General features: G+C 39.9%; 1 protein-coding gene across 1 annotated transcript; it reads right to left on the reverse strand.

Moving 5' to 3' along the window:
• Positions 1 to 4,035: 4,035 nt before the first annotated feature.
• Positions 4,036 to 15,085, reverse strand: LOC139338445 (myosin-7-like). Its single transcript, XM_070973437.1, has 39 exons — positions 15,040 to 15,085; positions 14,829 to 14,880; positions 14,355 to 14,563; positions 14,110 to 14,253; positions 13,864 to 14,020; positions 13,738 to 13,765; positions 13,544 to 13,652; positions 13,296 to 13,388; positions 13,153 to 13,216; positions 12,956 to 13,054; positions 12,744 to 12,847; positions 12,511 to 12,649; positions 12,269 to 12,387; positions 12,031 to 12,180; positions 11,771 to 11,941; positions 11,336 to 11,645; positions 11,053 to 11,135; positions 10,670 to 10,875; positions 10,065 to 10,188; positions 9,602 to 9,738; positions 9,161 to 9,416; positions 8,820 to 9,062; positions 8,553 to 8,729; positions 8,321 to 8,466; positions 8,136 to 8,226; positions 7,633 to 8,022; positions 7,383 to 7,509; positions 7,193 to 7,311; positions 6,911 to 7,107; positions 6,642 to 6,825; positions 6,356 to 6,521; positions 6,146 to 6,270; positions 5,736 to 6,044; positions 5,442 to 5,645; positions 5,063 to 5,359; positions 4,861 to 4,965; positions 4,590 to 4,685; positions 4,351 to 4,485; positions 4,036 to 4,056 (listed from the first exon to the last, which is right to left on the reverse strand). Exons 3-39 carry the CDS (start codon positions 14,553 to 14,555, stop codon positions 4,036 to 4,038), a joined length of 5,826 nt encoding a protein of 1,941 aa, XP_070829538.1. The 5' UTR covers positions 14,556 to 14,563; positions 14,829 to 14,880; positions 15,040 to 15,085.
• Positions 15,086 to 15,408: the final 323 nt, after the last annotated feature.

The raw sequence follows: 15,408 nt of genomic DNA on the forward strand, positions 1-15,408 counted from the left end.
GTGTGTGTGTTAGAGTGATTGAGTTTTCAGATGTTGCATTATGACCCAGGATGTAAAATGTGTTGTACAGTTTGGTTTTTTTGTCAGAAATTAAACAACTTAAGTTAATTTTATTCAGTTCATTTTGTTTGTATTTTATAGCTGTAAATTTAGGAATTGTCGCCATACCACCATTAAACAGTCATCAGGATAAGGGTGGTAAAAAGTTACGTGTGCATTCCAGGCTTTGCAGATGATGTTATCTTCTCTGTTATCTATACTGGCAGTATTAATTATCATAAAACTAACTATTTTTTTCAGAATGTAGTTTGTTGCTGTGCCCTTTTTCCCCTTGTCTTTTATTGGTTGTAAATAAAGAATACTGGATTTTGAGGAACAGATCATTTCAAGGTCAGAGATTCTGATTTTTAGATCTCAGATTTTTGTTTAATTCATTTTTTCATTGTATTATCCCTCTCATTGAGTCTTAGAAATCCGAGTGAATTCCGATCATTTCTTTTTTAGAAAAACAAAAACCTTCATATACAAGATACCTATGTATGCAACTGAAATAAATTCATATTGTTGTGTTCTCTAGGCCTCATTCCAAAAGCTGCCTGCTGTGAATGCCCTTGTCCTGCTTCTGTTGACATGGCATTGTTTTCTTGTCTTTATCCTTGAGCACAAAGATAACTTGTGAAATTCCTGCTGGCTGCCTTTGGGGGTTTGGTGGTTCAGAGGACAGCTTGGGGACAGCTTGTGACGCAGGTAGTCAGGACACATTTTTATTTTTTCTTTGACCAGCAGCAACAGGTGACAAACCCATGAGAAAGCAATTATGTACTGTATGTGCTTTGCATAGTTTGATATCGGATACTATATCACTTATACACAAGAATATGGTAAAGGAATCTGTATTCACCCCAGATTTTAAAAGAACTTAAGTGTGTCATACTCTCAAAGACAATAAGGCAAATCAACTTACCAATCTACCATGGGTGATTGCAATCATAAGCTTTCTAACACAAAAGTTAAACATGGGTATGGTGAAACTCGCCGATACAAATGAAGTCTTACACAGCATGCTGGCTAATAATGCAACTGGAATCTCAGCTGTCTTCCTCTCTATCACATCACATCTCACCAGGTCTTGTCCCTTATTGCCTCTGCACTAGAATTGACATCTCCTTTACTTGTCCCTCAGTGTATTCCAGGCCCTTGCAGAGCACTCAGCAGTCCAGTAAAGGTCTCATTCCCAGCTGTCCACAGTCCTTGTGTCTCTGACTTTTACAATCACATGAACACACAAGGGAAGGTGTGAGGCACCTTGCCTGACTTAAGTTTGAAACCAGAGCCAACAAAGCTATTGTTAGTATTTGTTCTTTGTTGTTGTGAAAGGTCACTTCTAAGGGGGTGTTGAGCTCTGGTGGAGGTGAGGACTTGATGTTCTCTTGGCTTGTCTTCCACGCACTGGTTTAGACTGTGGACTGCTGTGTGGACTCTCCTCCTGATTACTGCTTTTCTTCTCATGAGGCAATGACCAGGACATGGTGAAATAATGAAAAGGTACTGTTGACCATTTAAAACTTGGATTGTCTATTTTTATTTTTTAAGATTTGATGTAGCCATAATATAGTCTTACAGTCCTATTTTGATTGATGAAATGGTGTTTCTTGAATCGTAGGTCTGCCTTGTAGAACTCTAACCCTGAACACACCAAATCCAGATTATCTGCAGTCAGTCAGACATCTTTGTCAAGTCTGTATCCTCTCTGTGTTCCAGATAGCCTCCCCTCATCTGCCTTTGAAAAGAAGATACTGCTTTCCAAAGACTGAAATGCACTACTAATATGAAGGTTAGTAATTTAAATTTGTCTGGTTTAGATCTTTGACATTTTAGTCTGTCATCTTATCAACGTGGAGTGAAACATTACGAGTTATAAAATTGTGAAAAGCGAAGGTTTTCATCGTCAATGGATGATCTCCAATTTTCTATGTCCAAAATTAGTAATTAAAAGATTTTGGATAATGAATAGATGGTTATTTTTCAGTTGCAACTACCTTGCATAAGCGTAATCCAACAATAAAATATTTCATTTATCATTAGTTCACACTACAGCATTACTATTTTAGCAGTTTTAAATGGGTGATTGGTGAGATTCATATTTATATGTCCTTTGTAGGTATTACATCCTTCTCATATTTCTTCTCATACACTGTGTATCCACTACTGTTCTGAAGGCATCCATATTGTTTATGCTAGCTACCCACATCCTCTTCTAATAATCCCAAATGTTCCCCTTTTGCTTAAGGGCTACTGAAAACTCAAAATGCTATATGCCCTGTGCAGTGGAGGCTTCTTCCCAGAAAAAGCTTTTATAAACTGTGATTTGTGAAGTAGTGCACTAGAAGCAACATTCTGCAGTTTGTTCTCCTTATCACATGGTCACTTGTGAAGATTCTCGATTCTCTTTCAGTATCTTTTACAATCTGATTAAAATCCGGAAACTTGAAATGCATTTAAAAACATTTCCCCCAAAACATTGATTCAGTTCATCGATACTGATTTAGAGAAATGCTGTATTCGTTTTTATTTTAAACATATTGCAAAAAAAAAAAGGTGTAATGCCTGAAAGAAATGCTCCAAGGGAAAAGACACCTTACAAAATATTTACCAGCTGTAGAATATTATCAATTTTAAAATAGTACAGAAGGTGTTATCAGTATGTAAGGGTTAACTGTTGAACAAGACTCATTTACCAAATACATGTACCTTCTTTTACACATTAAATAATATGAATACAGATAATTAACTGATAAAAACAGAAACTCTTTCTTCACCTCATATTGTTTCTAAATGTAGCACTGGAAGCACTTCAGCATATTTGCTGAGGTTGTACTTGTATGATTCCTGCTATTCTTGGGTTATGCATCAATAAATGAATGAATTAAATATATGCGTATCAGGATCAGGATTCATTTTTCCTTCAGCAGAATTTGTTAAAGAGGTCATATTATGCATATGGTTTTTCCCTTTCCTTCAGTGTGTTATATGGCTTTTCTGTACTTGTAAAACATTTGCAAAGTTAAAGCCCAAACTCTGCATTAAAGGAAGTTTTTCTTTCCGACAGAAAACACTGATATGAGCCACCTTAAACGCCTTGTCTGCAGTCCAGCCTTTTCTTCTATTACTTGCCTACATCACTATGTAAAACAGCACCACTTTTATCCTCTGTGTAGGTGACTGCCCACCTCGCAGTCTGACATTGTTTCATGAAAATGTGGAAGGTAATGTTATGAGCAAAGCAGCCAGTTTCTCTGCTGTTGTTTCTCTGTTTGTTGATTTCAGCTGTCAGTGACTCAACTTCAAATTTGAAAGCTTTAGACATTTTATCTTTTTTCAATGTTGATTTGCCATTTATTTTGGAACAAGCACTGAGTCCACTAGTTCCTACAGATATCTGGTTGAAGGTGAAATGTGCTGGACACTTGTGCATTATGTAAATAAAAACAAAAAAGGGCCTATAACTTCAGCACTGGTAAATGGACTGTATTTATATATTGCTCTTTTGTAGTCTGACAACTACTCAAAGTCTGCATTCACCCACTCACACACACATTTATACAATGGAGGATACTTCAACACACAGACTGCTGACGCCAGGGATCAAACCACCAACCTTCTAATATGTGTCAATATTTAGCACACAGATCTTTCTTAAAATGCAGTTCTTCATTCACATTAAAAGATACATTTGGCAATTAAACACATATCCTTAGACTTTCTTCTTTGTAATTGTACTTTTCACTTATTTATTCATTGTTTATCATTATCTTCATGTCACCATTTCTTTTCTCAATTTATTTAAAAAATGTATTCATTTGTTTAATTCTTTGGAGAAATAACTCAAGTTTATGAACCACTAGAGCCTTTGTCAGTGAAAAGTCAGGAAATGGTTCAGATGCACATAAATTTATTCTACTGAACTCAAAACATATTTAGGGAGACACCATTACACAGGCAACAGGTGCCTCAGAAAAAAAAATTGAGAGAACTTCACTCTTCATCATGTCCTTTCTGAAACAAAAGAAAGAAAATACAATATAAATACTGAGATGTATTTTCAACCCATATGTTACAATGGTGATGGTATCCAGTATCCCCATATTATTTGCCCTTTAGACCCCTCAGAGGATTATTCTAAATGTAGTAATAACAATAGCCAATGACCTCGTACAAGACCAGTGTCTCATTGTTATACAGTATATGTGCTATACACTGCTAGGTAACATTTCTATTTGTGCAGGGACATAAGAAAGTATAGGAGGACTTCCTTTTTTTTTAATGTATGCACAGTAGGTGTATACTGACCTTTGAGCCCACATCACGGCTCTTGGCACGTAGCTTGTTGACCTGAGACTCAGCAATGTCAGCTCTCTCTTCTGCTTCATCAAGCTCATGCTGAATCTTACGAAACTTGGTCAGATTATTGTTGGCCTGTTCCTCCTGTACAACAGAAACACCGTATATATTATACAATATACCTGATTAGATGATGCATAGTTTCTCTGGTTCAAACAAAGTTTGCATTTGAATTTCACAGTACTTACAGCCTCCTCAGCAGACTTCTTATAGGATTTGACCTTTAGCTGCAGCTTGTCCACCAAATCTTGAAGACGGACTAGATTTTTACGGTCCTCTTCTGTCTGAGATGTGCAAAAACATCAAATAAAAATGTGTGTGTATTTTGAAACTGAATATGATTTACTGACCTTTGACACTGGTCAAAGGTTATCTGGGGAAATCTGATTACTTGAGCTTATCAAGATGGGCATTGTAAAAACACAGCATGTTTGGCCAAATTTGTAATGTAATAGTTACCTGATAGGTAAGCTCCTTGATGCGTCTTTCATACTTTCGTACTCCTTTTACAGCATCACTTGCCTTTTTTTGTTCACTCTCTACCTCATTTTCAAGTTCCCTGACCTGCAGGATTAAGGATGCAAAAAGTCGGCCAATGCTTCTGTACTTGACATAGAGCAGCAATTTATGTTTAACTGCCAAAGATCCAGCTTATACTCACCCTGGCCTCGAGCTTCTGCACCTGCTTCTTGCCTCCCTTCATGGCGATCTGTTCAGCTTCATCCAGACGGTGCTGCAGATCTTTGATGGTTTGCTCCATGTTCTTCTTCATACGCTCCAGGTGAGCGCTGGTGTCCTGCTCTTTCTTCAGCTCCTCTGCCATCATGGCAGCATCAGTAATGGCCTTCTTGGCCTTTTCCTCTGCGTTTCTGCACTCCTGCACTGCTTCCTCCACTTCAGTCTGAAGCTGGGATGTGTCAGCCTCCAGCTTCTTCTTTTGGTTTAATAGGCTGGTGTTCTAGTTTTACATAAATAGAGTAGAATGTGAATTTGGAAACAGTAAAACAAACATGTGAGAATGTATTGATAATGTGTCTCACCTGTGAGTGCAGCAGCTGCACCCTCTCACTAACATCCAGCAGCTCTTGCTCAGCAAGTTTACGACTTCTCTCAGTTTGCTCCAGAGCAACCCTGAGCTCCTCCACTTCAGCCTGAAGCAGGTTGTTACGTCTCTCAACAATGGCAATGTTCTCTTTAAGATCATCATTGGCTCGCAGAGAGTCATCAAGCTGGAGCTGAGCATCCTGGAGGAGTGCCATATTTATTGTAAAGTGAGCACAATCAAATGAGAACATAATGTGCCCGGGGAGTCCTTTTTGAAATAAAGTACATACCTTTAGATGCGAATGAACAGCCTTCAGTTGTTTCTGGGCCTCAGCTGCCTGCCTGTTGGCCTGGCTAAGCTGGATCTCCATCTCATTGAGGTCTCCCTCCATCTTCTTCTTCAGACGGAGGGCCTCATTCCTGCTGCGAGTCTCAGCCTCAAGAGAGCTCTGCAGAGTATCCACAGTTCGCTGTTGGTTTCTCTTTGCTTGCTCCATCTCTTCATCTTTCTCGGCCAGCTTGCGCTCAATATCAGCCTTAACCTGGTTGAATTCAAGCTGGACTCTGAGAATCTTCCCTTCCTCATGCTCCAGTGAGGCCTATAAGAAAATATGTATTGAAAATCAAATATTTGACCGGTTATTGCTAATGGCCAGAAAATGTGAGTTTGTGACGTCCAGCGGCAGCACTTTCAGCATACCTCTGCTTCCTCCAGGGCAGTTTGTATCTCAGACTTCTCTTGTTCCAGCTGTTTTCGAATCTTCTCAAGCTCATGAATACTCTTTCCACTCTCCCCAATTTGCTCAGTGAGGTCAGATATTTCCTCTGAGAAACAAAGTGTAACATTGTAAGTGGCTTCGTCACTTGGAGCAAATTCTGCAGTAGAGCTGTAAACTGATGTTACTCTTACCCTGCAGATTCTTATTCTCTCTCTTCATGGTCTCCAGATGTTCCAGAGATTCTTCATAGGAATTCTTCAGTTTGAAGAGCTCAGTGCTCAGAGATCTGGCGTCCTTCTGAGAGCTTTCCAGCTCAGTCTGAGACTCCTCATACTTCTGTTTCCATTCTGCCAAAACCTGAGAGACAGTTCACATTTTAGATAAAGGATTTGAAATGTGTCTGCTTGAAGGTCGTTACATTTAAATTTTTCATCTGAAAGAGCAAAATTGCCATACAGTATGTATTGTAAACCCAACCTTGTCAAAGTTTCTTTGCTTCTTGTCCAGAGCAGCAGCAGCAGCGTTAGACCTCTCCACATCCACCATGAGATCTTCAATCTCATTCTGCAGCCTGTGTTTGGTCTTCTCCAGAGAGGAACATTTAGCGTTCACCGCTTCAACAGCTTCCTCAGCCTCCTGCAGACGCTGAGCCAACTTCTTTCTGGATTATGATTGGATAAGTTATAAATTCGTTGCTTTTAAACTTTTAAACTAAGGTTGTTTGAGTGAAAATTTATTTTACTCACTTGGCCTCCTCCAGCTCCTCAGTTCTCTGGATGGCATCAGTTTCGTACTTAGTTCTCCACTGAGCCACCTCAGAGTTGGCCTTGGACATGCTGCGCTGCAGTTCAGCCTTCGCCTCCTGCTCCTCCTCATACTGCTCCCTGAGCAGGTCACAGTCATGGCGAGAAGACTGCACTGCATGGGCTAATGCATTTTTGGCCTGAAATGAAAGCATATCTTAATGCCTCTCATGTACCAACATTTAATCTACACAAAATGAGGCCTCATTGCTGTTTGTTTGCTACCTTGACTTCCTCCTCCAGTTGTCTTTTAAGGTCTTCAATTTGTTGAGTGTTGGATTGTTTTCCTCTGGTCAGTTGAGACACAAGGGAATCCTTTTCCTCAAGCTGCCTTGCAAGTTCACCTAATTTGAAGAATAGAGTGAGTACTTCAAAATAAGCCAAACAAAACACAGTGTTCAAATCAAATGCATACCATTCTCAGTTTGAAGCTTTGCTTTCTGCATGTTGAAGTCATTGATGGTACGCTGGCCCTCTTCTGACTTCGTTTTATATTCAGTCATCTGGTCTTCTAGAGACCTGCACATTTTCTCCAAATTATTCTGAAAACAAAAAGCAGTTTAACACTTTCAAATAAACTACTTCAAAATGAGTGATGCTCTTAAACTAGCAAAGTAAGACACCAATCAAGCAATGAGGAGAAAAGATAGTACAAAGTATTTTACTTTTGACTTCACGATATGTTCCATATTGGAGATGACATCATCCAGCTCCAGTCTGAGCTCACTCTTCTCCTTCTCCAGTTTCTGCTTGACTCTCTGCAGGTTGTCAATCTGCTCTCCCAGGTCAGCAACACTGTCAGCTTGTTTCTTCCTGAGTGTGGCAGTGGTGGCTTCATGCTGCAGAGTGGACTCTTCAAGGTCTCTGCGGAGTTTCTGGAATTCAGCCTCCCTCTTCTTGTTCATCTCAATCTGGGCAGCTGTTGCTCCACCAGCCTCCTCCAGCCTCTCACTGATCTCCTCCATCTCTCTGGACAAGTCTGCTCTCTGTTTCTCCACCTTGGCTCTGGCAGCTCGCTCTGCTTCAAGCTCTTCCTCCAGCTCCTCAATGCGGGCCTAGACCAAAATCAAAGTCAGTTTTTGCATTGAATGGCTATGAATTGTGGAATTAGCCAAATGTCACATCCCTGCACAAGCCAATTGACTTTCTTCATCTTATTTAATATTACCTGCAACTCCTTCAATTTTTTCTGGAGCTGGGCACTCATTGCTTGTTCATCTTCTATTTTGCCAGTGAGTTGGCTGATTTCAAAATCTTTCCTGTGGATAAAAAAAAAAAAAAACAGTAAAACATACTGGGCGGCACAGAATTTAAAATCTATTTGAGTTTTTAAAAGTGCACTTTTCATATTACTTTTTCAGCCTCTCTTCAAGTTGCTGCTTGTCATTTTCCAGGTCCATGATACTCTCTTGAGATAATTTTAGGTCCCCCTCAAGCTTCCGCTTTGCTCTCTCAAGGTCCATACGCACTTTCTTCTCTTGCTCAAGGGATCCTTCAAGCTGTGGGCAGACATATTATAAAATCTTCTTTTTCACTTATTTCTTATTTGTTATACACAAATCCTCCTGATCTTGTAAATCCTTACATCGTCCACTTGCTGCTCCAGCTTAGCCTTGGCCTTGGTCAGAGTGTTGACTTTGTCTTCTTCACTCTGCAGATCATCCAGCGTTTGCTGATGAGCTTCCTGTAGGGCTTTCTTTTCCTTGGTCAGCTTGGCGATGATCTCTTCCAAAGCAGCCATCTCCTCAGTCAGGTTCTTGACCTGTGGACAGTGGAAATTTTTAACAGACTCCAACACCATTGTTAATTGGGACACACAGAGTAATTTCACAGTAATTTGTGTTTGTGGCACCTTGTTCTCAGTGGCATGCTTTTCTTTCTCCACTTTAGCCAGAGTTAACTCTAAGTCATCGATGTCTTTCTTCAGCTCAGAACACTCATCTTCCAGCTTCCTCTTCTTCGCAGTAAGCTCAGCATTCATCTCCTCCTCGTCCTCCAGTCTTTCTGTCAGCTCTTTGAGCTTTGCCTCCAGCTGAATCTTGCTCTTTATCAACCCCTCACATCTTTCTTCAGCATCACAGAGATTGTCTTGTTCCTGTTATTAAGACCATAAAGCATGTCATAAAGCGTAAGTAGTCCTGGTTTAATGTTGATATTAATTGGAATGCAGTCAGAAACAGTGTTTGAACGTACGGATTGAACTTGGAGCTGCAGGTCATTTTTCTCTTGGAGAAGAGTGACCATTTTTTCTTCAAGTTCCTTCCTGCGGGCTTCAGATTTTGCATAAGCCTCTTTGAGTTTTCCAAACTCTTCTTTCATGTTGGCCATCTCCTTCTCAGTCTCTGCTGACTTCAACAGAGGTTTAATCTTGAAATACATCTTCATCCAGGGCCAATTCTTGACCCCCATGAAAGCACGGATGTTCCACTGGATCACAAGTAGTGCATCCCTGTGGATATTGATTCATAAAAGTATTGAGGAGAGCAATACAAGCACTTATTTCATTTACACTTAAAATAATGACATTCTGTATCATGAGCCCATTGTCTGAATGTGCTGTGCTTGTTATTTGATGCAAATGAAACTTTATCGTCTGCTTATGCATAAGAGGTTGGGATTGATTACTGCATGTACCTCCGTTCGACAATCTTCTGGAATTCAATTCTTGCCAGAACACCTCGTGACCTTGCCTGGATTCTGGTGATAATTAGAGCTAAACGGTCATCTCGCATCTCCTCCAGCAGACCAAGTAACCCAGCTTTGAAGAAGACCTGTTTTTTGCATGTAGATGAGATCATCAGTGGCATGCACATTGAAGGCGAGTGTGAGTGTGTATGTTGAAGATGATCCCTTATCTGCAGCTTGTTATAGACACGTTTGTTTGTGTTATCACATAGATGGTATTATTGTGAATGAAAGCAGAATTAGCTGAACAAAGTGATATCCAATTTTTGTCCATGGTTAAGAATTGTAGTCAATGGAAAACCATAATAACCTAAAATCCAGTTTCACTCTGCACAGTTCCTTACCACAATGAGGCAGAAATATATATGCTTTATAATATGTATGCTAGAATGTATTTCACCAATTTACTTACCTTAGTGTGGCCCAGTTTGTACTGGTTGTGGTCAATATCCAGAGAACCCAACAGTTTCTCAGAAGCCTTCTTGTTATCAATGAATTGTCCCTCAGGGATAGCACTTGGATTCAAAATGCGGTATCTTCATCATGAAGATGAAAGATCGTTTCAGTTTTCAGTTTTTTCAGTATTTCAAGTTTAATGAAATATCATTCCCAAAATATGCCCAACTCAGTGACTATCACTAAAAATAGAATCTATTGTTGGGTGAAAAATGACAACAAATGAGTTCAGTGGAGAAACCTAACAAATGCATACAGGGCATGAAGATTCACTGAACAGATTGATGAGTCTGAAAATTATGTGAATTGTATGCTGTGGCCTTCACAGTCACTAGATAACAACCCAGTTGAACACCTATTAGAGTTTTGGGCCAACATGTTAGACTGTGCTCTTCACCACATCATCAAAATGTGGGAATAAGGGAATATCTTAGTAGAATGGTGTGAAGACTTGGAGAATCTATGAGAGTTCACCTTGAAGCTGCTCTGGTTGTCCACCTTCAACAAGACTTGATGTTTTTTTTCTTTAATTTGTCACCCATTTGTATATCTGACAGATACCTCTGTTTGAAATCTCCGTAGAGGATCCTGTTGGGGAAGCCCTTTCTGCAGATCCTGATGCCTTCCAGCACACCGTTGCAGCGCAGCTGGTGCATCACCAGAGGATTCTCCATGGCCCCAGGAGTCTTGGTCTCATTGGGGATGATGCAGCGTACAAAGTGAGGGTGAGTAGACCTCAAGTTGGTCATCAGCTTGTTCAGGTTCTCCTGTGAGTGTACCACAGAGGTCAGAATTGATTTCCTGTTGCCATTGCCATGACAGCACCATTATGAATATAAACAATATAATTCCATATGGTTAAGGACTTCGAGGACACTGTCTTTAATCTGAGAAGAATCTCTTAATTAGCTAATGTTTCACAAACTGAATTAGAATGATCTTACCCTGTGTAAGGCTGATACCGTTTGGAAGGATGAACCTTTCTTCTTGCTCCCACCACCTTTGCCCTTCCCACTAGTCTCTTGAACTAAATGTGATATAAAAAAAATATACAGAAGATATGTTGTTAGATTGTTTTAAATAGTACAAATGACATGGCAAGCAAATGAAGAAAAATAGACATTTTTCATATATATTAAAAGCTTCTTCATTCCACAGTTCTACCTTTTTACAACTCTTCCACATGACACATTGATAATCCTTATTATCTCCTTTATAAATACAAACCTGAATCTGCTCCAGCATAATTTGCAAAGAGCAAAGCTAACAGCTTGAGAGTCGACTTCTGGTACAGTGCGACAACAGTCTCATTCAGAGGATCTTTGTTCTTCACCAGCCAGTTGTTGATATTATAATCAACAGTTCCAGCGTAGTGCATCAGGGCAAAATGGGCCTCTGGTTTTCCTTTGACAACTCTGGGCTTCTGGAAGTTGTTTGATTTCCCCAGATGGTTGTCATAGAGCTTAGCTTTAAAGGTGGCATCAGAGGCTTTGGGAAACATGCACTCCTCTTCAAGGATGGACATGATACCCAAGGGCTGTAAAAATCATTACAGTATGAAGACAAATGTCATGGCAGGTCTTTAAAGTGGAATTAACAATGCAGTAACATACTTAAATGCCAATGCCCTGATACAGTAGTTTATGGTACTTCATAACTCACCTTTTCAATCAGGTCAATACAGGCCTGCAAGTCCATGCCAAAATCAATGAATGTCCATTCAATGCCCTCTTTCTTGTACTCTTCCTGCTCCAGCACAAACATGTGGTGGTTGAAAAACTGTTGCAGTTTTTCATTTGTGAAGTTGATGCACAGCTGCTCAAAGGTGTTGAACTGCAATCAAATAGTCCACAGTACAACCAGGCTTAATGACTTCTCCTTACACCAAAGAATACAGTAATATTTGTTCTTTTAAAACTCACATCAAAGATCTCAAATCCAGCGATGTCCAGCACACCAATAAAATACTGGCGGGGCTGCTTAGTGTCCAGGGATTGGTTGATTCTCACCACCATCCACAGAAACATCTTTTCATACACTGCCTTAGACAGTGCACCAACAGCATAGTACACCTTGGGAAGAAAATCATTAGAAATATTTTTAAAACTGAACTTTATATTTTATCAAACTATCCTCAGAGGGTTCCCTACAACTCATTACCTGAGCGACATTTTGTCCCTTGGTGACCCACTCATTTCCTACTTTGACTCTTGGGTGACAGAGACCTTTGATGAGGTCAGCAGAGTTCAGGCCCATCAGATAAGCTACTTTGTCAGCATCTGTTGAGAAATTTTTGTGGTAATTCATCAAGGTCATCACGACCTTTCATTGTCCTCATCACTCTTTCATAATTGATTTCTTTAGCACAATTGTCTGTAGTTTCTTTTCCAAAATCCTCTCACCCTCAGTGCCATCAGCCTCTGCCTGCTCCTCTCGCTGCTTCTGCTTAAACTTCATGTTGCCGTGATGCATGATGGCACCGGTCAGCTTGTAAATGCCATTCTTCTCCTCTTGAATGAAGCCCAGCACATCAAAGGCATCCTGAAAAAGATAATGCATGATAAAAATCATTTCTGGCATTGTAAAAATTGATTTCTAAATTCACTTTTGACTGGGATTTGAAGATTCAACTCACATCAGTGGCCATCAGCTCTTCAGAATCATTGATGGACTGTACTGTTGTCTCTCCTTGGGAGATGAAGGCGTAGTCATAGGGGTTGTTGGTAATAAGCAACATTTCTAAGGAGGGAATGAAAAAATGTGAAATATCTCACTATGTTCAAAGACAGTAGTAATTCTCAGTGTTGATGGTTCTTGAGATTTACAGTAATTGTTTCAGATATATACCCAGAAGTTCAGGCTTTGCCTGAGATAGGATCTGGTAGAAAATGTGGTAGTCCCTCTCAGCTTTGAGCTGGTAGGTTACACGAGACTTCTCCAAAAGGTCTGTTTTGAGAGTAATTGAGAAATCAGTTGTTACTGTGCTATATGGATAGGTTTACAGATGACACCTTCAAATTTTTCACATAAACCACGTTACTTACAAGTTTCAATATCAGCAGATGCCAGCTTTCCTCGGTTGTCAAAATGAATGCGAATAAATTTACCCTAAGAGAATGAATGCCACTCATTATATTCCATTTAATTCACTCAGTTTAGAAATTACAATTTGCAGTCCCACACTCACAAATCTGGAGGAGTTGTCATTCCTGATGGTCTTGGCGTTCCCAAAGGCCTCCAGAGCAGGGTTAGCCTGGATGATTTGATCCTCCAGGGTGCCCTGATTTTGTTAAATAAAGACATAACTTCAGGTTCAGCGCCAAATATATAAAATTCCAAAGTGTGTTTCACCTTTTAGAAATTATCTTTAAGTGTAATTGTGCTTTACAAATGATACTTTGTGAAATATTCTGAAATACATGTTGTAACACAGACCTTCTTCTCAGCTGCTTGATCTTTCTTCCCACCTGGTACAGCCGCGATGCTGGCAAAGTACTGAATGACACGCTTAGTGTTGACAGTCTTTCCAGCACCGGATTCTCCACTGAGTGGAACAGAGACAGAAAGTTTTAGGCCAATATCTGTGACCAATAACTACTGGAGAGGTTTTTGTTGGCTGTGTGACTTACGTGATGAGGATTGACTGGTTTTCTCTGTCTGTCAGTATGAGAGATTTTTCACATTATCAGTCAAAAAATGCAATGACATCAAAATTGAATATTCAAACAAGATGAAAGCTTAAATAGATTATTCACCTGACAGCATGTACTGGTAGGCATTGTCAGAGATGGAGAAGATATGAGGGGGAGCTTCACTTCTCTTCTTTCCTCTGTAGGCAACAACCACTTCCTGGTTGTAGACTGGCAGCCACTTGTAGGGGTTGACAGTCACACAGAACAGCCCAGAGTAGGTCTGCCATATTGAGGGACAGATGAGAGTGGCTTCAGATGCTGAGCTGTCTCATGAATGGAGGAAATGTATCAATTTAGCAGCTGTCTTACGTAAATCATCCATGCAGCGTAACGCTCTTTGAGGTTAAACAGCACAGCGGGCTCATGGAGGAAGGTGAACATCGCCATGTCCTCAATTTTATCAAACTTTGGTGGATTTTGAGGGTGCACATCGCAGTCCTTCACTGTGACAGTCTACAAAAGAAAACGACGCATTTTACAGTCACACTCACCAAAATCTGACCAAATGCAGCTGTAGAAATCTGTAATCTCTTGCAGAACTTAAAATGTATTACCTTTCCAAATTCAGTGTCAGCAGTGACTTTGTCACCATCACGACTTGTAATGGAAGCCTTGACGTACTCAACCTCGGGGTCAGGGACGAAGCACTCCTTCTTCATGTCGAAGGGGCGCGTTTGGGCTTCCAGACGCTCCTTATCTGACTTTCTCAGATAAGGAGCAGCAGCCCCAAACTCTTTCATGGCAGCATCACCCATTTTTATACCTGTTACAGATTTACAAAACAGAACTTTGGTCACATCTTTTCATGCATTACAGTACATTAGCCATCAGGATGACAAGGTAGATAGTACTATGACAGTATTTTCTCTGTAATCTGTGTCTTTAGTATGCAAATACCGTTAACCTCTTAAAAATGTACATAAAACTGTAGATAAAATAGCATAATTTTACTCCAAGTCCTGACTTAAGTTTCGTGTGTTATGGTCATGATTAAAGATTTTTTGTATTGAATCAAAAATGGCTTTTACCAAGGGTGGGTTTGGAGTCCAAAGGAGACTCGGGTCAGTCAGGGTCTATGCTCTTCAAACCCAGCAACAAAGCAAAACATTATATCATTACAAGGAACATGATATACTTGTGAAGTATATCACTAAAACTTTCCCCAAAAACATGTTATAGCAAAGTCAAGACATGTGTCACATTTCTGTTCCATAGTATTGATATAAATGTCTTACTTACCTTTGACTCTCAACCTTTAATCAAGTGCAGTGTTGAGCCCTGTAGCTGACAGCAGCCCTCCCTCCTTTAATAAAGGCTGTTTATCCCCCAAATATGGGATGAAGTTTTGGAGAAAGGTTGCACATTAAAAAAAGCGTTCTCATAATTGGGCAGAATGTACTGCTGCTATTTGTTGCTTTCACCTTGTGACAAACAAGGCGAGGACGATGCATGGTACAAAGAAAGGGGAGGGCAAGAGGTGGGGAGTAGGGACAAACTTGATATGCAGTGACTCATTTTATTCATTTAAAATAGTCATTTTATATATTTTTTCTTACCAGCTACTGAGTTGATTTACTTAGATCTGTTGAATGTGATTTCATAGTTTCA

This window comes from Chaetodon trifascialis, chromosome 11 (genome assembly GCF_039877785.1).
Source record: "Chaetodon trifascialis isolate fChaTrf1 chromosome 11, fChaTrf1.hap1, whole genome shotgun sequence".
NCBI classification, from domain to species: Eukaryota; Metazoa; Chordata; class Actinopteri; order Chaetodontiformes; family Chaetodontidae; genus Chaetodon; species Chaetodon trifascialis.